The sequence below is a fragment of the Vanellus vanellus genome (assembly GCF_965231255.1).
Source record: "Vanellus vanellus genome assembly, chromosome: 7".
Lineage (NCBI taxonomy): Eukaryota > Metazoa > Chordata > Aves > Charadriiformes > Charadriidae > Vanellus > Vanellus vanellus.
The window spans coordinates 23977647-24005018 of NC_138912.1; the positions used below are offsets into that span (position 1 = coordinate 23977647).

The window sequence follows — 27372 nt, forward strand, 5'->3', positions numbered from 1 at the left end:
CCAGATTTGAAAATGACTCTTCATCAGCTATATCAGATAAGGTCATCCCACATTTGGATCTGACCACAGCAGGTGATTTGTTTTCCATTAGCATAAGCGTAAGAAGTAGCACAATGTAGAAATGAAGCAATCGCGGGAGGGAAAGAATAAATAATGAGAACACACCGCTGCCCTTTGCTGCCTTCAGTGAAGGACTATTGCCAGTTAACTGACCCTGACATTTAGTGAGCCCCTCCCAACACTTATTCCTGGTACCTTGATTACTTTTTAATGTTTAAATCCATTTCCTCAAAGATGTACCATAGTCCACGGTAAAGCATAAAGTAATTATGTAAGTAAGTGACAACTTGTAAAGGCTTAAACATGGGGAAACTGTGTTTAATGGAGCACCGGTAGCATTGGTCCTGGGATCATCCTCCTCCTCCTGTGGCAGCATGTAAAAATAGCTGCTCTGCTGCTGCTGTGTTTATTTGTGAAGTGCTTGGTGAAGTGAGAGTTGCAAGGCTGTTTTATAATGCTGTCACCATGACTATTTAAATGAGATTTTGCTTCCAGTTCAATTGTAAGGGTGCGTAGTACTGTAGGTCTGCTCAAGGGCTGCTGGGCCAGGCCCTGTGATGGAGCACACCTGGACAGGAGGTGCACAACTGGCAACTACTGCAGGAGCCAGGGATGGCCCAAAAGTCATCACTAGTGCGAACCAGTAAGAACGAGTCCCTAACTACAGGTCGTGTGCTATGCCAGCTTCCGCAAGCCTAGAGCTGCACTTGCACAGAAAGCAGCCTTAAGACGCTGTTTCTGTGTTGTTACAAATATAACTTAAATACCTTTGTTGCCCTCCCAAATATCAGCTGTAAGGCCTGCAGTAGGTTTTTCAGTTTTTCTTAGGCTTCTACCAGTTTAGCATCTGTGACATCACTCCAAATCATCACAAAGAAGAAAAATAAGTAGTACATTTATTGAATCCACTTACTACTACTTCTAGCCTTTATTCAGACACTTGTGCTCAGCTTCGAGCGCCAAGAATTTATCATTCAATGTGAATGATGCTGTACATGAATCCAGTGCAGGAAGTCGGGCTCTTCTCTCTAACAGGAGTGAGAGAGGGGTTTCTAGTCTTTTTGTCTTCTTTTTTTTTTTGGCTGCACAAAATAACCCCTTCCAAGGGCACATGAAATAAAATACTATATTGCATACTATATACATTTACATACAACGGTAAATGCACCATTCATTCAGAAATACACAATACCTAAGGCTCAATGGAAAAGCTTGGTTGAAGCAACTTCTCTCTGGACAGGAGAAAAGGAGCTCATGACAGTTGTGGAAGTTTCCATAATCTGTGTTCGTATGGATCCTGCCCCGCTGTTCTCTGGAACTGCAGCAATCTCCAAAGACCATCTGTGCCCGGGAGGGAGGGACGAGGGCCCACACAACTCCAGATGCCCATGGCTCAGTGACAGAAAACATGTACAACCATGACGGAGGATTTCTTCTGAGAATAATTATCCAGCAACTGCAGACGGAGGCAAAGCACCTTAGAGTGCTTGCTTGCCTATGTGCTGACACAGTAAACTAAACAGCCCCTTCTGGACATAGGAAACCACTTCTAACTCCAAACCTTCCCTTTATATTTGCAAGATACTTACTTTTAACTGCTTTTTTTTGCTTTTCTCCTTGGATTGTTGGATTGCAAGAGGATTAAAACAGGTGCTAGCTATCAGCATATGTGGTAGGGGCCCTAGAGCTGTTGAAAAAAGAAAAATGTTGCTTTTTTTTTTTTTTTTTTTTTAAGATTATCAGAGATGAGGAACTGAATTGTCTGCTTTCAGCTGTATCAGCTTTATATTACAATACCTGAGCTTTGCCTCCCCCAGCTGCTGTGCTGCACTAACACATGCCTCCAAGGTGCTCTAAGTGGACATACTGCTCCTTGGTTATCTTTTGAAATGTCTGAAGTCCCTGCAGAGAAATATTTGCCATGTTGCCATATAGGACAACCTTTTCCCTAAGATAACAAATCAGTTCTGTGTGTCATTATCTGCAGCTTTGCCTTTATCTCCCACCAACCATTGACCAAAATCTCTGGACACTGCATGACACCAACAATGCTGCAGGTAAGGAGAGGCAATCTTATGTCTATTACATCTGTCTCCAAGAAGGTGCAGTCCCCGACAGACACACACAGTGGCACTGTAAGTAATGATCATGGCCACTGTACTCTGCACGGGAAGGAATAAGGCGTTCTTGTACCTTGCTGTTGCCAAATAGACTACTGGGTAAAAGTTGGGGTTCACTGGACTAGATTCCCCTTTTATCAAGCTGCTGCTCTTTTCTCAGCAGTGGGCTCAATAGCTCACCGCTTGTCTTTACTTCTGGATGCAGAGGAGTAACACATTAACCCTCCAGCTAGGGCCTGTTTCATATACTGAGAAGAGTAATTTAAACATAAAGTGTTAACCGTGCTGTCTCCCCTGCTCAAAGTAGGGCAGGCATTCCAAAACCTTCCTCTAAGTAAAAGTCAAAGTGTAACACACCATTAATACTCCAGAATGTGACTCGCACTCCATGCCCCAGGGCAGCGTCAGAGGCAGCAGCCCTTCCTAACAGTGGGGAAAGGCTCCACATGCACATTCTCTGCTCCTGCTCATTTGTCCAGTTGTTTTGGCTTGATGAGAGATGGCATCATAGCACGCGTTGGAGCACCACACATCCCAATGGCACTGGGGGCAAGGGAGTCCCTCTCAGCTCCAGCTGGAGTTCTGCAGTTCCTCTCGGAGCCAGGTTGGAAGGGGCTGCCCAAGTCTGTTCATCAGCTTGGATAATTCAATGTTGTGCTCCCGGTAGAAGTCTCTTAGGAACAGCCGGGACTGTGTGGAAAATAAAGACCACATTAGCATGAAAGAAAATGTTACCCTCAGCACGTGTTCCATAGGTCATCTAGGACATAGGTGGTAGGAAAATCCAGGTTGGTTTGCTGGGAAGTTTCTACATCTCTTGCTGCTAACACATTTGAGACGGTTACTCACCGAGGAATCCATATCAGGGTATTTTCTTCCTTTACTCTTTCCTAGGCATTTAGTCTTTCCTCCATCTAGCAGCTGGCACCAAAATCCTTTTGCTTCATCAAATCTGAAAAGAACACTTGTCTTTAAAAGATATGGCCATGTGCCCAATTAGTAGCAGCAGCAATTAAGTAACTCCACAGGTATTTCCCATTTCAATGCTTTACAAATTAGGGTTGGGTTTTATTTATGTATTTATTTGTGATATTGATTCTGGGGTTTTTTTAGCCCTTGACTACAAGAAATCCATTACAGCCATGACTGTTTCAGCTTTATGCAAATTTCAGAGGTAACATGGTGTAACAATATTTGTCTGTTAAGCTTGGGGCAGGGGGGAATAATAATCAATGTTTTAGTGTATGTAAATTCTTTTAAATCTTGTTATATGTGAGATGTATTAGAGAATCCCCCGACCGTTTAAAGAGTCCGTGTTTGTCTTCTTGCTAAAACACAGGTATAAGGCAAAGCTGGGAACTGTGTCTGGGCCTAGTCTGTCCTGTTCCCTCTGTTGGCCAAAAGTGAGCTTAAGCTTTGAGCAAGTACCTCTACCAAACTCTGAGGCAAGCAGCACCATACCATTTGTTTTCTGACCCTGGCTGAAGGGTACCAGCCACTACCACTACTGGCAATAGTCCGTTTACCATCACCACAAATGCTCCAGCAAGTAAACTGACATTTCTCTAAATCTGCCCTCCCCGTGTGCCACCCCCTTGGAAAACAACTGCAGGAGAATGGAATTGGGTCTCCTCTCTTTACTGTTCAAGGAAAGGGCAATTGCCATATGCCTACGCATGCACACCATCCACTACCCTCAGCTAGCACAGGCTGCAAAGAACAATATTCAGGATCTCCAGTGGGCTTGCAGAGATTCCACTGAAGGCTGCTATGGCCACAGTTCACCTTCAGCCAGCACTTCATCTATTCAGGTTAACTGCACTTGCGCTGTGGGCAACATCACAGTAATGGCCAAGAATCTTCCTTCAACTTAGTAACAGTGAGGTAGTGCCTCAGCCAACACTTCCTCCGACAGCTCTGGGCACCTGTCAAGTCCATGTTTGCTGTAATAATAGGCTCTCTACCTCAAAACCGTGCGACGCGTCCCTAATTCTCCATCTAGTTGAAGGTAAGAGCAGCTTGTCACACATTTTTTTTATCGTACCTCCTCTACTTTCTGTCAGATATAGGTATAACACAACGCATAAGATGCGTTAATAATTCTAGCACCCTTTCTGAAACCACAAAGACCAAATGGAAAACATCGTAATTACTGCTGTAAACAACTTCATGCTTCTCCACGACAGTGGCAAAACCACCCCTTCCCCTGTCATTCCTGGAACACCTAAGCTATGATTCTAGTCTCTGCATAGCATCTCGTGCTATCTGAACCTAATTTTAGGGTTAGGCATACCTCCGAAACCTTGGCAGGTTTTGTAGTCAGAGATAAGAAGTATTCTTCCAATCAAGTGCTTATTAGTGTCACACTCCCATGAGTGTCCTCCCAAAACCAATTTCCCTACCTGAGGGCCTGAGTGTAGTTGAAGAGCGGCGTAACTCCCAAGAACTTCTGGATGTTGTCCATTACAGAGGCGGGGTTGTGTCTCAGCTCCTGACCATCCACAATGAGAAGCTGCAAAGACAGCAGCCACCTCAGGCTGGGAACGGCATCCGTGAGCGTCCTGGCTCTCGCGCTGCCCCTGCCCTTTGTGTGTGCGAGTAAAGGCTGCCAGAGCCTGTTTTTTCTAGAGCAACACGGTGGGTGGATGTGACCCATTTGTCACGACAAACAGAGAAGTTACGATATAGGCCACAAGTACCACAGACCAGTAGATTATGATAAGCTTTGCTTAATAAACTTGCCTTTGGCCAAACCCCCTGTAACTGCGCATTAAGGCCCAGCAGCAGCACGATTTAGAGGCTGTCTCTGGAAACCTCATGTATTCTTTTTAGGTGTCAGCAGCCGCTGTACTAAATATTCTTCTGTAACCTATGATTATCCTCCTGTTACGTGTATGATAGACAATAATGAACAACATTTGTGCTAATAAATTACCTATTCCAAAGAACAGAATAGAAGAGTCACATGAACTGAAGTCTGGGGAAGGTAGGAGACCCCGACCCATAGTACGTACAAGGATGGTGTGTCTGGCTCTATCATTCCTCACAGCAGTAACCTCCAGGAATAGTAAGGCAATGAGATACAAGCCCAGGAATGTTCTCCCATGTCTCTTTTAGTCTTGGCAGATCTATCATGTACAGTTTAGACTGCTGCCTTGGCAGAGAATAAGAGACTAAATGGGCATTATAAAACACTGCTGGATTATAGACTGTCTGAGGATAACTGCGGCAGCAGAAAGGAACTTGAAAAAACACATCTTGACTGACACTGTATTAGACAGTTTATAAATTTCTTGGAAATTTAGAGACAGTACTGGTCTATATTGTCGACTTTTTGCAAATTTATACACCAGACACAGAAATCCTGACATCTCTGCAGTGAAATTTCCCTTCAGCAGACAGCTAAATGCTTCACAACACAGGAATTAACAAGTGGCAGAGTCTGAGAACATCTCTTTAAAGCAATGAAACCACAGCGAGCAGCTGAACACCGACTGGGCCTGAAGAGGGTCCCTGGGCTGCAGGCTGCCAAGATGAAAGGAAGGGAGTGCTAACATTGCTCTTCCTGCTGAACCTCTCAATATTGTGGAGGCCTCTGGGAGATCACAGTATCCTCCCCCACTCGTTTACTTTTGCAAATACAATAAAGTGCAAAATTGGAGTATTAAAGCCTGATCTCTAATCAAGTCATAACAGGAGGAAGCAAGCGGTGGCTCTTGTTCCAAAAGACATGACAGACGGTGAAATGAAAACAATGGGGGAGGGAGCACGTGCACGCGTTAGTTTGTTCTCTTCTCCTCTACAGTAAACCTACAATGGGATTCACGAGAGCCTCTACTCCCAAAGCTCCTACCTGCCCAGAGGGGTAGTACGTTAGCCAGCGCTCCAGGTGAGTTGAATACCAGCCGGGGAGCAGGCATCGGCTTTGCAGGTTGCGCAGTTCCTGAGGGGCCTGGGATTTCGCAGAGATCACTTGGTAGAAGGTGTAATTGAGTGCCACAGGGTCGTTGTGAGCACGCTGGTGCTGAAAAACATGGGCTGAATTTAGGAGCAGGAACACAAAATTCCACCTTACACATCTCTGTGGAGACCCCACTGACTTGGCATAACCACCCACCAATGCTTTTGTATGTAACTGTCCCCACTCTGAGGCAGCCTGCGTCACCTCCCGGGCCCCCCTCTTCTCCCGTGCAAATGGATCCTTGGTGTTCTGCCCCTGGCTTTCCACACCACCCCACTGGAACAGCTCTCTGGCCCTCACCCGCAGAACAGCGCAGGGAAGTTACCTGGTACCAGGAATAGGCTCGGTCAGCAGGGTTGATCAGAACAGTAATGATTTTGGCTCGAGGCAGCAGGGCTGCACCACGTTTTGGTACCACCTCTGTGTCAAAGTAATTAGCGCTCTTCTCAAACATGAAGTCTGTGCTGGCATTAGAGGGAATGGGAAAGAATTCCATGTACCTGCCGAACAGATGGGATGCTGGTGAGCAGCATGGACCCGCAAAGAAATGGCGCACAACAAAATAATGCCCTTGATCTTCTTGACCGTTCGCAGAACAACCGCACCTACCTCAGCTGCCTGCCCTGCCACTGACCGCTGCTTTAAACCCGGCTAAATCATTTGTCTCTTTGTACCTCAGTCCATAGCTGAGACACAGGGTCAAGAGCTCTGCTCTGCCTCACAGGAGCTTGTCAAATTAGTAACGTGGAAACTGTAAGACATTTGAGTAATGGCAGGGTAGAGGGTAATGGGGGGCAGGGCACTGTAGAGCACTGGAAGACTGGTCTCTGCTGAAGTCTAAGCTGGACAACAAACTCAGATTCCATGCTAAACATGAAGATTCTCCTCTTGCTTGTGATGATGCTACACTCAAATCAAATTGGATGACTTTTCCAAGGGATGCAAATAAAAGCCTGTGCTTTCCAGGCCTATCTGTCAGCTAGTGCAGCTGCTCTGTAGTGCTTGATTCATAGGCTTCACTCAAGTATCAAGCATCTTCCAGTATCTGGAATAGATAGGATGAGGGAGAATGGCTTTAAACTAGAAGAGGGTAGATTTAGATTAGATATTAGAGAGAAATTTTTCACCCTGAGGCACTGGAACAGGTTGCCCAGCGAAGCTGTGAACACCTCCCTGGAGGTGTTCAAGGCCAGGCTGGACAGGGCTTTGAGCAACCTGATCTAGTGGAAGGTGTCCCTGCCCATGGCAGGGGGGTTGGAACTAGATGATCTTCAAGGTCCCTTCCAACCCAAACCATTCTATGGTTCTATGATCTTTTCAATGGTCCTCTAAACAATCAGAAGCCAGACAACATCTCCCATAGCTCACGGGCAAAGAAATCCCATGGCAGAATACCTTCCTGCCACACAGCCATCCCTCAGAGCCACGCATGAGGGACTGCAGTGCCATGGTCGACCCAAAGTTCATGGTTTGAGCAAGAAACACCTTTAAAATTTCTCTGCCTGGAAACATAGGGGCATAATAGTGCCATAGTGACAGCAGAATTTCCCTGCCAGGTGGAAACACTTTATCATAATTGCGTACTTTTACAGGTAAAGATCGGAGTATGCATGTGGACAGTGGAGCCAGTGCAAGGAATGCAGTGATGGCTCTAAGTCTAAAGGGCCGAGAACAACAGTAGGGAGGTTATCCCTCTGTACTATGTGTCTTAACTTGGAAACCATGAAGAAGTTTTTAATGAGCACACTGTTGCCTGTTTTGCATGTTAAAGGAAAAGAAAACTCATGACAGTAGTCCATTCAACAAAGACTCTAAATTTTTGAAGTTCAATCATGCCTACAAGTCCCCTGGTGAGCAGTCACTAAGGTCAGAAACCACCTGTCCTGCTCTTGGGACTAAGCAGTTGGGTTAGCAGGAAAACAGAGAACATGGGCTGAGCAATAGCTGTTCAGAACTAGAGAAGCTACTAAGGTGGCTGAGGTGGACATACAGAGACAATCAGGAGAAGACAAGGTGGGCGCACCTTATCACAGAAGAACACGTGCCGGGATTCTTACCAATCGATTCCTTTATGATAGTTGGGTCCATTAAAAAACTGGATCTCCTCGAAGGTGGATGGACTTGGGAAGTTACTGGTGACAGCTGGATGCATGGTCAAGAAGAAGTGCACAGCTGTTGTGCCTGCAACAGGAACCAGTTAACGGGACCTGGGTCACACATAATGCTTGTCTGAATGAAAGGCTTTACCTACGCTCTAAAAACCAGTCCCCAGATGGGCACACTCCTATCATGCGTGGCTAACCAGCTCCTTAACTCATGCAGGTTCCAACAGCAGTGACAACAAGCAGTTCAATCCCGTTTCAGCTCATGCAGCTAACAAGTCACCTCCTAAGCATGACAGCTGTCACCCATGTCAGATCCCCCCATTCCTTTTCTTCCCTGGTGGCACAGGCACCCCGTCATGTGGCAGAACCCATAACTTCCAAATGAGAGATCGCCTGGGCACTGCAGGACACTATCTTGTGTTTGGGAAGATGTGCTGGGGACAACATTAGTGTCCTTGGATGAGAATTCAGCTAGAGATGCCTTGGCCTGTCTCTGCTGTAGATGTTTTCCCTTTACTCAGCCAAACCTGATAATCCTGCTCAGCACACAGCTGTAGGCCTCCAGCAGGCCAATAAATCAGCCGAGAGAAGGGGTTTCTTACTGTGCCACTGCAAGCAGCTCGGGCCGTGATACAGGAGGACTCATGCTGCACACACACCAACAGAGCTTCACAATGACACAGGCAGAAGACAGCAGCTTGGCTGGGACAAGCCTCCTCCCAAGGCCAGCATCACTGTTTGTTGTGCACGGTTGGCGGCTGCTGTTTCACTGCGCTACAGAGAAAGCCAAGGTTTGAAGACCTGGCTTTGGCTGAAGAGATTTTGCTCTCTTCAGCCTAGAAGGGACTCCTCAGTACAGTATATAAAGCCACGTCACTGCCAACCACAATGCCACAGCAGTTAAGAGGTGGTGACAGAGGTCAGACAAAAGAGGATCGCTACCTCCCACTGACAGTGACATGGAGCATGCAGTGGGTACACAGATCTGTCGCAATAAAAGCACTAGGGGGCATTCCTTGTAACCTTTGCTAAGCGTGTGTGTTAGTCCTGCTGACAGCTTATGTTTGTGACACACTAAGGAAGGTCACAGTTGCTCTGAGCTTATGTGGAAAAGCCAAAACTCTATTCTGCAGGTAGGGCTTTTCCCTGCAAATCAGGACCAAGCCAAGCAAAGTGCCAGGGCACAAAGTACTGACAGACTTGCCAGATTTAGGTTAGAATAAATCTGAGATTCTCTGAAATGTCCTCTGCAGCCATTTGGCAGCCTGCACAAAGGGCAGCCATACGGATCTACAACACAGACCTTTCCAGCTCTCCTCTCTGGAGGAACAAGAGGGAAGCTGCACTCTATCTTTAGATAAAGTATTCACATTACCAGTTTTCTGAGGTCCCACGATGAGGAACTTGGGGAGTCGATCGCACGTTTTCTCTTTGGACCAGATATCCTTGTGTCTCTTATCATCACAGGGATTCTGCAGCACAAGTGATGGGATTAAGCATTACCACAGAAGCTAATGGAAAGGGGAGGAAAAGCCGGAAGGCCCATCCTCTCGGGAAAATGCTATTAGCATATGAAGATGACTTAACAGCTACGCTGCTGTTCTGCCAGGCATCAAGAAGACTTAAGTAAAAACACAGGGGAACGTTTTCAAAAGCTCTAAAGTGACACGGGAGCCAAAGTCCCTCTGAGAGTGTTAACCACAGGCCTTGCCCTATGTAGCTGTGCTGGGCTGGGCCACCATGATAGCACAGCTCAGCATCTGTGAACTTCTGGCAGACAGACAACTCTATCACCTTCAGTTAATATTATCTGCTCATTACCATGCAGAGAGCTGCTGCACTGGGATAAAATGGAATAAGCATGCTTTTATTTAATGAACATGAATTCTGCAGTGTGAAATTACTTTAAGATTAATCACATTAACGTGCCTGCAAGCTCCTCCAGCACCAAACAGGGGTCTTCCTTGCACACTTAACATTTCACAGCAGCTTGCTCTAATATAAGCCCTTTAACAACCCAAATGCCCGCAAGCCTGCTTGCCAGTCACTTATGACAGCCATCCCTCTCCCTAAGCTCACACCATGACTGTGTCCTACTGCTCCTACTCCCCATATCTTCCACCTTGCAATTTGCCACCTGCAGCCTCAAGCCACAAAGGTTAAACCTAAAATCTTTATGCATTACCCCTCTGGGCTCTGGATCAGCAGTCTCAGCCCACTTCAAATGTGGGACATACCTCTTGGAAAACCACTAGGAGCGGTTAAAGCTGCCTTCTCACCTGCCACAAGGGGTTCTTCTCCTGGGGAAAGATTTCAAAGTACTTTTTTGCAAGTTGGACAGGGGGCAGTGTTTGCAGGCGAAGGTTGGTCCAGCACTGCACAAACTTGACCAGGCTCTCAAAAGTGTACAGTCCCAGACGGTCATTCCCATAGTTGGACAGGTGGGTCATGAAGATGCTGATCTGAAAATAGAGAAGACATGGGATACTGGTAAAACAGGTAACAGTACTGTTTCTTCCTAGCCCGATTCTACTGTCAGCAAGAGGCTGTTCACATCTCAGACTGCCCTGGCTGTCTGGGTTGATGAATACGTATCTGCCAGTATACAACACTGCCTTGATGAAAAATGAAGGAAATGTAGCACTTGCAAGACAGGAGGAACTCAGGAGAGGAGGGACACGGACCTCTCTGTAACCCCTGGGGAATGGTGTGGGGGTGCCCCTCAGGGAGAGGGGCAGCACAGCGCAGGCTAAGGCAAGGGACAGTTTTCACAGGAAAACCCCACAGCCTGTCAGCTTTCATTCACTTTGGAGTTGACGTCTCAAGTGTAAAGGAACAACTGGCAGTTCACACTTTAAAATACAAACAAGCATACCTGCGGATCTGAACACAGACTGCAGAGAGACGCTGCACTAGGACGTAGTCCTAGGAACAGACACTAGCTGATAAGGTTTTAGCTTGCAAGAGCCTTCAACATAGGCAGCCCCTGAAAAATGTCCTGCCAAGCCTGAGAATGCAAACCCTTGGGCAAAGTGGCACTGAGCACCCATGGGAGACCACCAGCGCTGCAGCGCTCAGAAGCCTGTGTGCTGTCTCTGCCTTGCCAAGCCATCTCTTCTCTCAAGCAGATACCATGGCTAGAAGTTAGCGAAACAAAAGCAGAACACTAAGGTCAATGGAAGAATGACTATGTGGATGATTAGCACTTCTGAAACAGTGTCTGCTAGTGCAGGGAGGAGAAGACATGTCAGTCATAGGAGGGGCACTCATTGCTGCACAGTTCAGAGCTTAATCCTGATGATGCCAGGTAAGGTCAGCAGGCAGCAACAGGCTTCCCGGGCAGGGGGCAGGAATGGCTTTCCCACTCACAGTAGGGGAAGAGCAAAAGGGGGAAGCAGGAGACAGATGGTCTTGGGATGAAGACATTTGCTGGCACTCAGGAGGTCTGAATTCAGTTTTCTGCCCAGTGTCACCATGGACTGGTCTCAGTGCAATGAGAGGTGCTGACAGATAGTAGCTCTTTGTGCCTAAGCCATCCCCAAGAGACTGCAAAATAAATTTAATCATGTCTATAAGGTGCTCAGACCCAAGGGTCTTTGCGAAGGCAACAGAAAACAATGGCAGGACTCTGGGACACATGGAAAGTAAGCAGAGTTAAAGATTTATCGCATTTGTTTGCCTCTGAGTTTTTCACTTCTGGTTTCCTACTGAGCTGACGGAGGCCCTGCCAGACAGGCTCTGGCACCTACACTTCAAAGAGCAGTGTGTGCTTGGTGCTGTCTTGTAAAAAGGATGTGCTAAATACAACACAGAGCAAAGGACAGAAAGACCTTCTGCGCAACTGCAGGGTGATGCCATGGAACACATAAGGTGGCAAAAGGATGTGTCTCATGTTGTATTTTGCCCATTTCTGGGAGACAGCAGGAAGGTGGTGTGACTGCAAAGGGTGGCTCATCCCTTTCACTTGCTAGTGAAACATTTATAGAAAACATTTGCTGCATGAAGCGCCTGGCTCGCTGGCATAAACCAAGTACTGTATGTAGCAGGGAGGGCGCAGGTCACCACCTGGGGCCCCTTCAAGACTTCCAGAATAAAAAAAGCCTACATGTGACCCAGCTGAGCAACTGTGTCTCAAGACTGACTACATTTGGTAAAATGGCTCATACAGGTAATGCTGTCACCTGCAAACAGTCCCAAGCAACTGGATTTAGAAGAAGATGAGACAAACCCCACCAAAGAGCCATTTCTCCGTACTTCTGAGCGTGCAGTCATGTCCTGTAACACACATGCACTGTTTAACAAGGCCTGGCAGCTTGCTCTGCCTCGTCACAGTTACTGCTGCCAAAACAGCTCTGAGCACTACTTCTGACATAAGCTACGCTCAAGTCCCATCTCTCCCTCCCTCCCTCCCTCCCATCCACACCCAGTGACCCCGGGAACTGGCTTGGTAATAACACCTCCCTCCTCTCCCGCTCCCTTCCACTGTCAGCATGCCATGGTTTCCCTTCCTTCTTACTGAGGAAAGATCAGAGGAAAGGTCACAGAGCGCCTAGAATACAGAAAACAGGAGGGTATGAGCATCCTTGCAACATATAACAAGCAGCTGTGGGCACAGCAGTAATCTGCCTGTGTAGTGTAAGCAAAAGTATTTGTGAAAAGTGATCAATAAAGATACCCTTTGCTTCTGGGAAACAGCAACTGGGCACACGGCAGCCTGTCTGCTGAACACCAACAGCTATTATCCTTCTTGACATCAGACCTTGTTCACTAGTCAGAAGATCAAACATCTTCTGTTTGCACTGTGGAGTTAATCATACACATACAGGCTTGGAGGCTCCTGCATATGTATAGCCACTCAAAGGGAGCTGGAAGCACCAAAAAGGACTGAAAGAGCCTGGTCCAAGCCTGCTACGGATCACTACTGGGGCTGCGGGGCTGGCCAGCTTTCTATCAGGTCCATGAGATGGCTCTATCAGTGAGGGGAGGAATGCAAGGGTCTGAGTCACTGTGCAAACACAAGCAATGAAGAGGAGCTCAGAGCACAGTATTCTACTGCTGACACAGAGAGAAATGCTCCACTGCCAAAAGGAAGCAAAAAAACCATGGGAAGCATCTGCAGGTGCCTGAAAAAGTTTTAAAAGTCACCACGAAGAATCAACAGTAAATCTGGCATAGAATATCATCCTGTACCAGAGCACAATCTTCCCAAACTTTTTCGATCACAGATCACTGACAGCTGCTTTGACCGTCACATGCTTATCAGTAAATTTTAATGGGTAGCTCTAGAAACTATGTTTCTACAAATTCCTTGGCACAGCTTCCTAGACCAGCAGTGATGTCTGGATTACAGTCCAGCAACTGGTTTTCCAAGCTCTTAAGTTTCACAGTGGCTATTTCTGCAAGCATTCGTTAAGATCTGACAATTATGAAGGAGGACAAGGTGGAATTCACCCAACATATGGGAAGAGAAGCCCCGAAAAACAATGGTCACAGAGAAGAAAACAGTTACTTTCTTTCCATCTGACCGATCACTCCATAGGTAATGCAAAGAATAGCCTTCTCCTTGCTACAGTCTTTTATTAAGCAGGCAGGTTTGGTTGTTGTGTGTAAAAGTAACAATTCTGTCTCAGGGACAGAAGGCTGGCTTCCAGACCTCGGGGATGGAAGGTTGGCTTCCAGACCTCTAAGTATAAACCCCTACTGCTTCCTAGCTAGGGCTGTTAGAGACCCATACCTTCCACAGATCATACACCAAGCTAGAGCTGGTCACATGCTAACCTTCAGAAACACAGGGCTTGTTTGTAAACTACAGACTGTCTGTATGAGGCACCCAGAGCACATTGTGAGGGTCTTTCCACCATCGCAGTTCTACGTCTAGGAGTAGAGAGGCACTAAACACTAGGAAAAGCAAGAGACAAGAAAAAATTAAGCTAACTGAGCAAAAAAGCTCAATTTTCTGATTCACCAAACCTCTACAGCCCAGACCGAAAGTGGCTAAAGCTGCATATTCAACCCTACAATCAAGATGCAAAAGAAGGAGGGAATGAAAGAAAACACAGTGAGCAGAGCCACTGATGTTACATGACAAATCCCACAAACAAGTACTCAGTGACTGGGACTGGTACTCCCGGGTTCCCACCTAGGAAGCTAGTGAGAAACAACCTACTTTCAGATCTGCTTGCATGGCCTCTTGCCCATACTCAGGCACTGGTGAAAAAGATGTATGAAAGAGAAGTAAGAAGGTAGAAATTTGGATGTAATGAGAAGAGATTAAATATCATTAAAAGTCAAGAGTCACTGCAGAAGTAGACATTCTAAAATAACTCTAAACCTGGCAGGGCAATGCCCATTCAGAGAAAGGGAGGACAACAGGTGCCAAATCAGCTTTAGTAAGAACGAAATTGGTGGGGGATTGAGAAAGTTACTGTCAAATCAAAATGAGCAGCACACCTTCCTGCTGCAGCCAACAAGCAGGAATGTGAGGGAGTGTGATCTGAGGTTGGAGCGGCCTACAAAGCTTCATCTCTTGGTTCTATCCATTCAGGATTTTCTAAAAATGACCCCTTTTTTTAAAGTGTGTGTCTCTCGCCACCTTGTACATCTTTCCAGCTTCAATAGGAAGTGAGAAACTCATGTGATTTGCCATTCCATGGCTAAGAACTGGGAAGGGACTGCAGAGTGTTGAAGTACTGCAGTTAGCTTGGTGGCCTGAGCGAGCTGTCAAGTATTAAAACAGAAAGAGAAACACCTGTGTCAGACCCAGATCTCCCAAAAATGCCTTAGGGTGACAGCTACATCACAAAAAAAGTATGCAGAAATTGTTTCAAGTGTATACATATTGAAAGAAAGGGGAGAACACTCCATTACGAAAGCCCAGAGAAAGTAATTATTCTGAACAAAACTCATCAGTGAGCCAGGGGAGGAGCCAACAGGTGGCTGATGTGCATGGAACGGAAGCAGCCAAGCCACATCTCACTTCTGATTCTGCAGCAGCCTAGGTAACACCCATTCTGTGTTGGGCCATGCTCGGCATGTCACCCTGGCCTGTTTCTGTCTGTGGAGTGTTACACTTGTCAACATTCAATACTGATGCTTCCTTGGCAGCATGTAAAGCAAGGCAGCATTAACTAGCAAGTTGGCCCTCTTTTTCACTCCTCCTTAGCATCACACTGGAGATACCCACACCATGATGGCTGGTTATACTGAATCTCCCATAGGATATAGTCTTTTCTCACATCAAGCACATAAGCTACGACACCCGTACACTGATTCCCCTTTCAGATGAGCTTACTGGATTCAGGAGCACTGTCAGGAAGAGTTCACCACCACGAATGCTCTTGTCCAACTCCTTTGAGCCACCGGGATATTCATTATAGAAGATGGTGTGAGTAAAAAGACCACAGGTCTGTCGAGGCAGAACCTGGCGATATCAGAGAAAAGCAAAGTTAGATAAGAGGCAAAGTCAGCCGAACCTACACATGAACGTATCAAAGCAGCACTTTGTGGATCAATACGCAAAGAGTAAGGGACATGAGCGACATGGGTTCAGAGGACTCTCTTGATATTCCTCCCAAACATTTACTCGTCTCAGTGCGACCAAGTCAGCAGGATCTCAGTTTAGTCTTCTTGTGATTGGTTTTGCTCTCCATTCAGTACTGACCTCTGAACTGTACTGAGAAACACAGAGACTGGCTTTAGCCAAGTTCGTCCTCTTTGCTTGACTTAACAATTTTGGCAACACTGATGGTATTAAGATTAGTGTCTCTGATGCAGGTCACTAGGGACTGTCCCTTGGGCAGAAAGTGGGGTCTGCTTGCCCAGCTGTGCTCACCATGATTCCATTATGGATGAATCCACGCCGGTACCGGGCAGGCCGTAGGTGTGGGTATTCCTCTGTGCTTGTTACTTGGATGCTCCAAACAGATTTCCATGCCTCATAGAGTTGCGTGTGGACAGGATAAACCCCAGAATGATGGGGGGCTACAGCATAACCCAAGTCTGTGGGAATCCCATGCTCCTGGAAGCAGAATATGCAGCTTAATCATTCAATATTCAACTAATATCCTTAATAAGGATCACATTGAGCAATAGACTCCAAGTTGGAGCACGGTGACAGAGTAATACGAAAACTCTTCAGACTGGGAAACCTGAAATACCGCTTGTACTTCTCATTTTATGCATCTCTAGAAATATAAGGGTGATACAATATCAACAAGGATGTTCAGCATTGGTAACAGGTGCTGTAAGAACAGTCTTGTAGCTTGCAGGTGTGACAAATCAGATTAATTCACAAGCCTCAGGTCAGGTGCCTTGGTTACTACAAACTAATCAATGCTGTTAAGTGACACATCTCACTCCTACAATGCCTAGATCTGAGTCACTGGAGGAGGAAAACAAAATTTCCTTAACTGATATAAAAGCAAAGGAAGATGACGACTGGGATCTGTCTTGTCTCTAGCAATTCAAAGAAAAGCAGACATGAAGCAAGAGACTGTTGAGGGTGAAGATATGGGGCCTGGAGCTATACTAAAATGACAGGAAATATCTGAATTTCATGGTTTTTAATTCCGCTGTGTGGTTCTGGTAAAAATATGAATGATGACAACTGTGCCCTGGTGGTGTACAATAAAACCAGAGCCCCTAAATGAAGCAACAACCTTCTCCTTCCCACTGCTAGCCTGTTTTATGTTAAATATGTGTAATTGTGTTCTGCGCTTTGTCTCTCTTCGCAAAAGACTCCACTGTTATTTAACCAGGAAAAGAAGGAGCCTAAATTGTTTCTATAACGCTGCAACTGTGCTCTGAATTCAAGATCATTCCTAATCTGTGCGTGCCATGGGAACACAAGACAGCAGCCTGCTATTCCCAAGGGGATTACCATCAAAAGAACCAAACTAGAGGTGAAGAGGATATTTCTTTTCAGAGAAACATGTATGCTATATTCAACTCTGGGCTGTAAGCATCAAGCAGACATTGTTCCAGCAATGCAAGTTGTTCAAGGCTTCCCCCTCCTCTGCCAACACGCAGGGAATTTCCCCTGGACTTCCTAGATAAGTAAGTTCCTCCAGCATTATCTGGGGAGGCCAGAAGTAGGGCTGTTAGCACACAGAGCATTCTACGCTACCGACCAGGTGACTTCCTTACAAAACCACAGTGAATAAGGATAGGAAAGGAAATGCTTTCTCACTGCCAGAGTTTGTAAGTTAATTGGATTTGGATGGCAATGCTACAAGTTCACACCTCAGAAAACAAGAGCTTTGGGATTTGCACCCTGGAACGTAGGGAGCTGCCTGGGGCCATGCAGGTGCCAGGAAGCACTTCCCATTGCACAGGCAGGCATTCGAATGGTGTTTCTTGCCTGAAGACAGCAGGAGCCATGCACCCATTTAAACTTTCAGAACTGCCCTTCTTAAATGCAGCTGAGTTACTAGACTAGTACTAGACTAGTATTTGAGCTCAGCAGGGTCTGAACAGCTATTCCAAGAGAAGAATGTTTTCATACTGTAAAGTAAATAAACTGCCATGCCTCTTACCACAGCAAACTGTTTGTTGAGCTTCATCTGCTCAGCCAGCACAGTGACATTGTGGAAAAGATGAGGTTGCATGTGACTCCACATGTGAGGGAACCACCAGAATTCCTTCCTGTGTTTGAGCAGCATGTCATCCCCTTCATCTTCTTCATCTGTACCTACAGAGAGCAGAAAAGAAAGCACAAAAACAAAAGGCAGGAGAAGGACTCAATGTTTCAAAGCAGTGGCTAATCCCCTGTTCCAACAGAAAATCATGCTCTCTCTAACGTGTTACACGTACACATGAACATGGGGGCCGTACACGGGCACTGGGATGAAAGGGTGCCAAGGGCTTACCTGTGTGGTAGAATTTCCCTGAGAAGCCCAGGTTGAAGGTGAAATTTGGGACTAAAGTTCTCAGCTTATTCTGGGTGCTCAGTAAAGCCTGTTTGAATGAAAGGAAAAAGAAACGTTCATATTCAGTTGCTGTGTAATGCTTCTCTGTGCTTTACTGGTGCCCAGTACAGTCTGAAGAGGTATCACAGGGGATGGGGCTTAAGGCACTGTTGCCTGGGAAGTGAAGCAGAGTAGCCAAGTGCTCCACATAGTCTTTACTTGAAGCAGTCCTGCTGTACTAAATGATGACACTTCAAAACCACAGTCAGATGATGCTGTACACTTCAATGTGAAGGACCCAGACTGTCTGTGCTAAGGAAAAGGGACAATAAATCTCACTTCCACCCAACAGATCCCTCACTCTTTACAGGTTCAACCTCAACGCTCCCTTCCTCTCCCATGTTGGCTGGGACTTTGCTATTGAACCTCTGCCCTTTCTCTGAGCCTATGTGTTAATGAAAAGGAAGATGCAGCTGCACACGGTGCACAGTCGAAGGAAGAGAAATCAATAATATCGTGAATAGTAACTAAGTGATCCAAAAGGAGGGAGCTTTTATTTGATAGGAAAGGTGGATTTGCAGAACTACCCACGCAAGGAGTCCTGCCACAGCAAGGATGTATCCCTGGCTTTGTGCCCCTTGAAAGTGCCAAAATCCTTTTGTAGCAGGAAAGTTTCCTGGACTCTGGAAAGAAAACTTGGGGGAGCTGAGATTCACAGTCATGGCACCTCCTACAGGTTCTCTCTTGCTCACTTGAGCCTGTTTTAAATGTTCCAAGTAATTGGTATAGCCAAAGGGAAGGTGCCTTGGGCCATGAATCCCAAGGTCCAGCAGCAGACAAAGACAGCAGACAGCCTTGACAGAAAAAAAACAACCCAGAGGCTCAGTATGTCACAGACAAGTAAGAAACAAATGAATTCCAGTCAAATTTCTTCTGCTGGAAAACAATAGAAAGAGAGAAGCCCTGAGATGCATGCTCTGCTGCTACCTGCGTGCTTCGGGAAAGGGTCACTGGTGCAGGTCCCTATGGGAGAAGTTCTTAATCAAACAGGGACCTGGCAGGAGGGCAGCTCTCAGGTGACAGAGATGGCCCTTGCCCAGAGAGTTATTTAGATTTTAATAGCTTTTCTAAGAAAGCAATGGATCAGTGGCTGCACCAAGGTTAAGGTGATGACCTTTCAACAGCAGACTTGGGCTAGATGCAAATACGCAAACAACTTGGCACATAATACTGGGGAAAGCATACAGACTTTTCAAACTGTGCAGGGGAGATGGGCAGATCTTTCTGTATCAGCTGCAGCTGCCCTCCCCCAGCCTCAAGAAGCACAAAAGAGCGCTACAACGCTGCCTTCGCATGGCTCACACTTTACAGGCATTGTCAGGCACACCGCTCCCTCGGTGGTGAAAGTGCACTCACAAATGCAGACTCGCATTCAGCGGAGGGACCAGCCTTGACACCTACCACTTACAGGTATCCTAATGAATCAGTGCGGTCACTAACATTTCAAAACTGTGTTGACCAAACACTCACCACTACACTAATTTAAAAATGACGACTTCTGTAATTTACTTCAATCACCCATCCACTACAAATGTACCTTGGAGCAAAGCTGCTGAGCGTTTTTATTCCCAAGGCAGGCAGCCCATGACCTCTCACACATGGCAAGGTGGGAACACCAGACAAATTATTTCTGCAGTGCTGCAAACACTCAATGCTCTCTCTGAAGGAACCATCTTTCAGACTTTTCCTTAGAGATGCACTTAATTGCCTGGTCCTCCTCCCCACAGCCACACAGCAGTGACATCAAATCAGCTTGGGACAAATTGCAAAGATCCCAACTCCTTCATGGCCACATGCCTACCACATCCTTACCCCAGCCCCCACCCAAGAGTAATATTTTGAGAAATGTATGGCACGTGACGTCTCCAGAAACTATCACAAACATAGGCAGGGCTTTTAAAAGGTGTCATGCCAGCAGCACTGACGGCTGAAGTCTCCTTCGCTGCACAAGATCCAGAATAGGCAAGGGGAGGTCAAGCTCCCCATATGTAACCCTGTGAGACACAGGGATGCATGCCATACATCACAGAGCACAGATGAAGAGCCGTACATCTCTCTACAGAGAAGCACCTGTCTGCCCAGCTGGATGACAATACCGCATCAAATTTGGGACCAGCACCTTGAACACACTGCTCAGTATCTTAGACAACAAAGCGCCACTTTCTTTTCTTGTCTCCAGAGCTCTCCCAAGCCTCACCACTTCTCTCTACTGCCAGGAAAGCTCGGGTAGGAAGGTAGAGGGAGGAAAGACAGCAACTAAGAGGCTTAGCATTCCTCTGCACCGAGGGAGATTTAAAGCCTGTCTGGGGTTACCATGACAACACATCTGTCTGATGATAAATCCCAAAAAGCCCTGTTCCAGCAGGCAGCAATCCTTTGTGTCCAGGGAGGGACTAGGGAGGAACCGTGGGGGCCCCAGAAATTTTGAGACTATGGAGCCCTATAGAGTCCTGCTTTCTTAGCGCATTTATTGTTAATCGTGTGCCACCCCTCTGCTGAGGCTGGGTCCTTTTCACAGCCACATCCATAAGGTGGCACGGCATAGGTTTGAAGAAATGCCTTTCCCCTGGCCAGCATAAAAGAGACTAAGTTGCCAAGTGAAATATTTGGAAATTTGTTTCAGCAAATTATGCATTCACTGTTCCCTAGCACACCAGTTCAAAGACAACTGTGAGCTGTAGTAAGGTGAAACAATACAGATGTGGGAATGGATCGGGAAAACGGCACTTCTCTCTGCTCTGACACCTCTGCGCTCTGCTTCTCTTTTATTAAGTGGGATGAATATGATAGTACTAATAATATCTTACAGGTGACTCAAGTGTCATTTCATTTAGATCCATAATATGCTCTGAGATTCTTAAATGAAAGGCAATCAAGAAATGCGGAGTAAGCTATCCATTAAGACATGAAATAGCCAGCCAGATGCAAACAGATCTGCACGTGCATATTTAAGAAATTTAGTTGCTCACGTGGTACAGGACAGAAGGCCAGCATTTTAGCTATCCCCCAGCTCTAAAAAACAAAGTTTCTTCCTCTAGAAAAATGCCCCTCCAACTCCTCCAAGTATGTCAGTTTTGTATTTTCTAACTATCTTCCATTCCAAAAATCCTTCCAAGATGTAGCCAAGCCCACTAGCTAGCCAGAAAAGCCCCTTCCCCAGCTCAGCTCCCTGCTAGAAGCTCAGCAAGGCTCACCCCACGAACAACAGATGGGGTCTCCAAGAGATTGCCAGCACTGGCCACCAGAACTGATAAGCCACATCAAGGCCAGACCTGCTTCATGCTTGTCACAGTCTATCAGAGAACATCCTCTGCAACTCACGACCTGTATTTTTGGGAGGCTTTTAGTACTTAATTGGGGCAGCCACGCTACAGGACCAAGTGACAGACATCTACATTCCAATGCACATTTCCGGACACAATGCAAAAAAGGTCTAAACTTCAGTCTCATGTTCATTGCCCATCACTTTAAAAAAGGCTTTTTTATAATCTCAAATGATGATAAATATTTACTTCTAAGCAAATGTCAGGGGAAAAATGTTTAAAATTGCGTCTTTTGTTACAACACATTAAAAAACCTACATAATCCCACTGATGGATCTGTAAAGATTTACTCAACAGTCACTACAAGCTCTTGATGCCACTCAGTGAAAGACAAAAACTCTTTCAACAGGGTTAAAATTCTAGGAGCGAGGAAGAAATCAAGGGAAGCCACAGCATCCTGACTGTACCCTCTTTTAGGTTGCTTCTTTAGGATGTAATCCTCTTCTAAGATGGCATGATGTCCATGGCATTGCAAGAATACAGGGCTAAACTTTCATGCAACTCTGCTTTTTTAGCTAAGAAATTATTAACTTCCAAAAGTGTTTGTAGAGATTTTAGCAGTTTCATATAAACCCTAAATATTACCTCTCCTATCTCGGGTCCCTCTAAAAAGAGGCAAAAGAAAAGAGGGAAATAAGGTTGAGAGTCAGATGCTGGGAAGAGAGGATAGCATAGGTCTAGGAAAACAGCACATGGACAAATGAAGATAAACAGATGATAAAAACAGGAGGAAGAAAGCAGAGTGCTTTGACAGCCTCTTCTCTAATGCTCCTGCCAAGCAAACTAGGAATGCGTTGCAGAAACACTTTCTTCGTAGGAACTGCCCCTGTGGACACTGTGTAACACATTCTCAAGAGGATTTTCTGCGGTTTTCTCACTGCCCAGCAGTAGCACTGGCACAGCTCAAAACAGCGCTGTCAAAAGCGAAAGCATTCCTGGTACTGGTATTTCTACCTCCCCTACAATGTCAGAATCAGGGACCTGAATATTTTCATTTCAGGTAAGATCATCCTCTGCAATTTAGAAAGGCAAGAGCTGGCTGAGAGCCACCCTCACTAGATTCTCTCTCTTCCACCCTTACCATTCATAACCCAAATGAAATGACCGTCCTTGATTTTCACTTAGCTTGCTCTCAGGCTTGCTAGCAATGATTGCTCACTATTTATGCCCTTGTAGAGATTACCAGCAAAAGAGGCAAAACCTCATCTACTTAATCTTCTTTCCTCATACCTAAAGACGACTGGGAAGGATCATAAAAGCCAGATCCTTTTGCATTAGAAACGTCTCATCTTTGTTGGTCAGTTCCACGGAGGTTCGGTAAATTCCAAGGATTATGATTTTAGAAGAGACTCAACGTGGAATAATCGAGAAGAGAAGGGATTCTCTGAGATTTTGCTTTGTTAATTACATGCAGCTCAAATCTCTGGTAAACTTTACAAGGGAAAAACATTTTCCCTGTGCACCTTCCAACTGTTTCACTTCAACTGAGGACTGCAAGCTCCTGCTGCAGCCCTTCAGTAGAAACAGGAACTCAAGGGTTATCATCTTTAAAGTAAAAGCAAACACAATTCCTTTTTTTCTTTTTAAAGAAGAAAGCTGTTCAGCCCTCCTTTAAGCATCACAAAAAAACATTTATCCTCTCACACAGGACATCTATCATGGGCGTGCATTTGATCAAATTATATTCAGCGCTTTGCTTTAATAGCAATTTTGTCTGGGAAGCTCTCTGAACGTGGACCTGCATATGGCAAACAGGCTCACTGGGACAGCAGAGTCAATTTTCTACCTTCACACAACATCCAATCGTCAAACCGCTACCCTGACCACTGTAATCTAAGCTTTAAGATAAGGAGCTGTGTGTTGAGATAACAGCCCTGAAACAGAGCTTTCATATAAAAGGCCAAAGAAAATGCCAGCTGTTCTGTCACTATTATATCCCCTTCTCTCCCCATGGCGAGGGGCTATCAACAAATCCATGTAGTTTTTTCTCGCTTTTAAAAAATAAAAATTCATTAACCTCTCGTGGCTCTGCAATCAGACAGCTTCTTTTAAATGGATAAATCTGGGTTTTATCTGCTTTGCCTGAGATTCTCTGCTTACTGATCACAGATTATTCCTCCATTTCACCCTGTTAAAACCCAAACAAAGCATCTTTTGGAATTATCTTGTCTGGGTTTGTTTTTAACATCACTAGAGCAGCCTTTGTTTCCAAGAGCGTCGGCCACCTATCTCCTGTTTTCTCACACGGGTCTGTAACCTGCACAAACTCTACAGAGGTGAGAATCTCTGCCAGTTGGGACTAGAGGGTGCAGGCAGGGCCTGCTTTGAACCAAGACAAGATTGTGATCCTTCAAAAAAAGCTTTCAGAGCATTTCAGCACCTCAAAACACAGGGACACTGAGGTGAAATGAAGAAAATGTTAGCATTTTCCTTAAGTAAGTATTATATACAACTGTTCCATTCTCCTACACCTGTCTGCTTGGAAACACTTTTTCTATACCTGTTTGCTTGGAGAGTTATAGTCAAAGGTGGCTCTAAAGAATTACTAAAGAATGACGCAAGTGAAATAAATAACAGCATGCAATCAGAGCTGCTTCAGGCATGCAGCTTCAAATGAATTGAAAAGATAAAGCTAGCTCCAAACAGAATGCAAGGGCTTCCTTTTCCCCTTTGGGATCAGAAGCAGAACTTAAAATCTCATTAAGACCTGAAAAAATGGAGATGAACTGAGATACGTCTTGCATGGATGCATAAAACAGTAGAAAAGGTGGTAAGAGTTCTAGTGAAGTGGAAGAGTGCTCTCAGGAACATGTAATAGATGAGGTTCAGTTCAGGTAAGGGGACACACATGTACAATATGTATTTTGTTTTATACCTTTGCCTCAAATGTTCTGTCACCTTTGATGAAAGGTCAAAGGGGGCTTCACTTTGAAATTGTTTCGGAAAAATGCTAAGGCAGCTGCCGTCACAGGCTTATCATCATCATGGCTGGTACCCAGGGAACTCCATCCAGGACCTATCTAAAGGCACGTGCTAAACGGGAAGCCAGAGTGAAAGGCCTGGGGCCTCATACCCCTGGGAAGAACCTCAGCACAGCTGGAGAAACAGGCAGTGCACCCGCCTCAATGGCTACAAACCAGAACTGATGGGGAAGATACAAAGGCAAGCCCTTGGCTCCATGGGGCAGCATACGTACGCATATCACAGACTTGGGAGAACGCTTTATCACATACTTTCAAGGACAGAGATTTAGAAGGGGCACTTAGTTTCTTACCTTCTTCCTACTTGTTTTCTCGTTTGCCTGTCTCGCTTCCCTCTCTTCCACAAAATCTCTCTGTGCCTTTACATATCCTTTCCTAATAACTCACTGTATTATTTAAGGAACTGCCAAGGAAAGCAAACCACAAAGATGGCACCTCTTTCCCAATCGTGAGGCCACAGAGACGGTTCTCATGAAGGCTTAGTCTGAGCATGTTTCCCTGGTGAATTTTTGGATATTCCCTTCCCAGGGATGGGGGTTGCCCGTGGAGGATATGAAGGGTGTGTAATGAAGGGTGAGAGAAAACCTTTCTTTTCCCACATTAGTTATGTCCTGAAAAACTAGATGGCTATAATATAGACTGTAGCAATTGACACCGCATGGACTGGCCTAGTTGTGCAATATAATATATACAGTTTACATATATCATCATAAATAATAACAAATACAGTTTTTCTATTCTATTCTAACACAACTTGCCTTTTCCTTTTGAAAGGTAGAGTTTACAGCTACAAACAGTTTGACAGAGGAAATCTGCATAAACTTGTTCCCTACATTAATGAGGAGACAGGATAGACCACCACAGGCATCCTCCTCTTAAAATCAGAGAGGCCAGCTACAGGTCCCAGAATGAAAAACGCTCCATTTAACCTTCATTGCAACCTGCAAAACTGTTGAGAGCATCACATACAGTGCCTCAGAATCTTTACAGGCTACTTCTCTGTTTCAGATGAGAACAACTGCAGCAATCAATTTCACTCAAATTAAATGCAACCTGGACTTTCCTGGCATACCACACACATGAGGAATTTTTCTGGGGCCTGTAATTATTCTGGGGGTTTTACCTCTACGTCAGACACTTTCATGCGAGTGCCCTCTTTTCCAACAAATATATCATCAATGTCAACGAGGATATAGCGATCAAGTGTGAGACAGAGGCGCTTGCCAGTCAAGTAGGCAATGGCATCCACGAAAATGAGTTTATGCAGCCAAAAATTGAGGTTATTGCCAAAGAGAACCCGCTGGATCCCATCATGCAGACCCAGGTCCTGCACCACTGTGGCATGCAATGCTTTGTGGGTGGCCAGGTGAGGAATGGACTCCGAGGACTTCGTGCTGGCCAACAGCACTGGCTCGTAGGTGCTGTGGTTTGACTGGAACACAGTCCAGTCATCACCAGGCAGGGGACCTTGCTCTACCTCATTAGCCCGGGTGACGTAGAGCAGGGGAGCACTAGGGTTGATGTGATAGTCCCGCAGTCCCAAGTTGGAATGTAGGAAAAGGGGGAAACCCTTGAGCTGTGCACTGAGTAGGCTGTTCTCGTTGGCTTTGAAAAAGCCTATAATCCCCACTCCATACTCTACACAGTATTTGTCCAGCAGCTCTCGGTTCCAAGCATCTAGGTTCACATATTTAAGGATGTTCTCATAGATAATAAGAGCGTAGCGTCCCCTGTCTTTGTCTGTCAGGGTGGGCATATCCCCTTTGCCGGGGGCGATCTCTGTCCTGTATTTAAATCGGCTAGATTCCAGGATGGCTACTATTTCCTGCCCCAGCTGGGAGTAAATGCTTTCCACAAACACTAGCACCACAGGATCCGTGCGTGAGGTGTCCACAGATTTCGTGAGCCTCCAGCTAGCTTGTGGCGGGATCAAGATGCGGTGCTGGTTGCTGCAGTCACTGAAGGGCAGGGGCGGTGGCTCCTTGATTTTGGGACTGTTAGTGACGTAGTAAGCCAGGATGCACATGGAGATCAGGCTGAACGCAATAAGCAGCAGGATCAATCTGTGGAGCTCCAGTTGTCGCACGTGCCGCACTACTTTCCACAACTGAATCATGGTGAGGCGGGCTGCCCACCCCCTCCTCACACGCTGCACCCACGTCGCTCTTGAAATCTCCAGTGCTGCCGTGGCAGTACCCAGCAGCAGCTTGCAAAAAAGAAAGAGCAGCTGCGGAGAGAGACAAAGCTAAAGCAAACGGCTACAAGGCTACACTCCCAGGGATCTGCCATTTATCTCAAGTAACCATGGCCCTCAATTCCCATTGCTCTTCTGTGTGCTTCCTCCTGCTCCTCTCCTTTCACTCAGGAAAGTCTTTTGGAGGAGGGGGGTTTCCCGAATCTCGTCTCCAACAGCAAATCAGTCTGTCATCCTGTGCACAAGCAGTTTCAGCTCAGTCTTCCCAGGTGTCCTGTTTCTCATTGAGCTGTTTCGCATTCACATGATGGCACCTTCTTTTTGCATCCTGCAATTTAAAAAGAAAAAGTCAATTCTCAGTATGGATTCATGGTATTTAACCGTTTTCAGATGAAATGGCAGGATCAGCAGGTGCTAGGTGGGCAGCATCACTCGCCTGTCAGCAGGCAGACCTGTTTCCTGGGAAGTGACGCACACCATTTGTGCAAGAGCTTGGCAGAGCAATCATAACGACCTTTGGAAGAAAGGTCCTGACAGTGCACAGGGACTCAGCATTCGCCTTGGGTGAGATTCTCACACACTACAGCAAACAGAGCTGGTGTACCTGGCCTTCCCCCACTCCGTTTTATGCCATTGAACAGAAAACTCAACCCCCTTTTATTC

The 27372-nt window shown here is 46.0% G+C and overlaps 1 protein-coding gene across 1 annotated transcript; it reads right to left on the minus strand.

Moving 5' to 3' along the window:
* Positions 1–938: 938 nt before the first annotated feature.
* Positions 939–26631, minus strand: NDST2 (N-deacetylase and N-sulfotransferase 2; the record flags this gene model as incomplete). Its single annotated transcript, XM_082486152.1, has 13 exons — positions 939–2870; positions 3030–3132; positions 4583–4692; positions 6034–6204; positions 6467–6641; positions 8199–8322; positions 9622–9718; positions 10526–10708; positions 15538–15666; positions 16078–16263; positions 17780–17934; positions 18113–18200; positions 25639–26631. The coding sequence occupies 13 exons, from the start codon at positions 26629–26631 to the stop codon at positions 2745–2747; spliced, it is 2640 nt and encodes an 879-aa protein (XP_082342278.1). The 3' UTR covers positions 939–2744.
* Between the last annotated feature and the right edge of the window lie 741 nt (positions 26632–27372).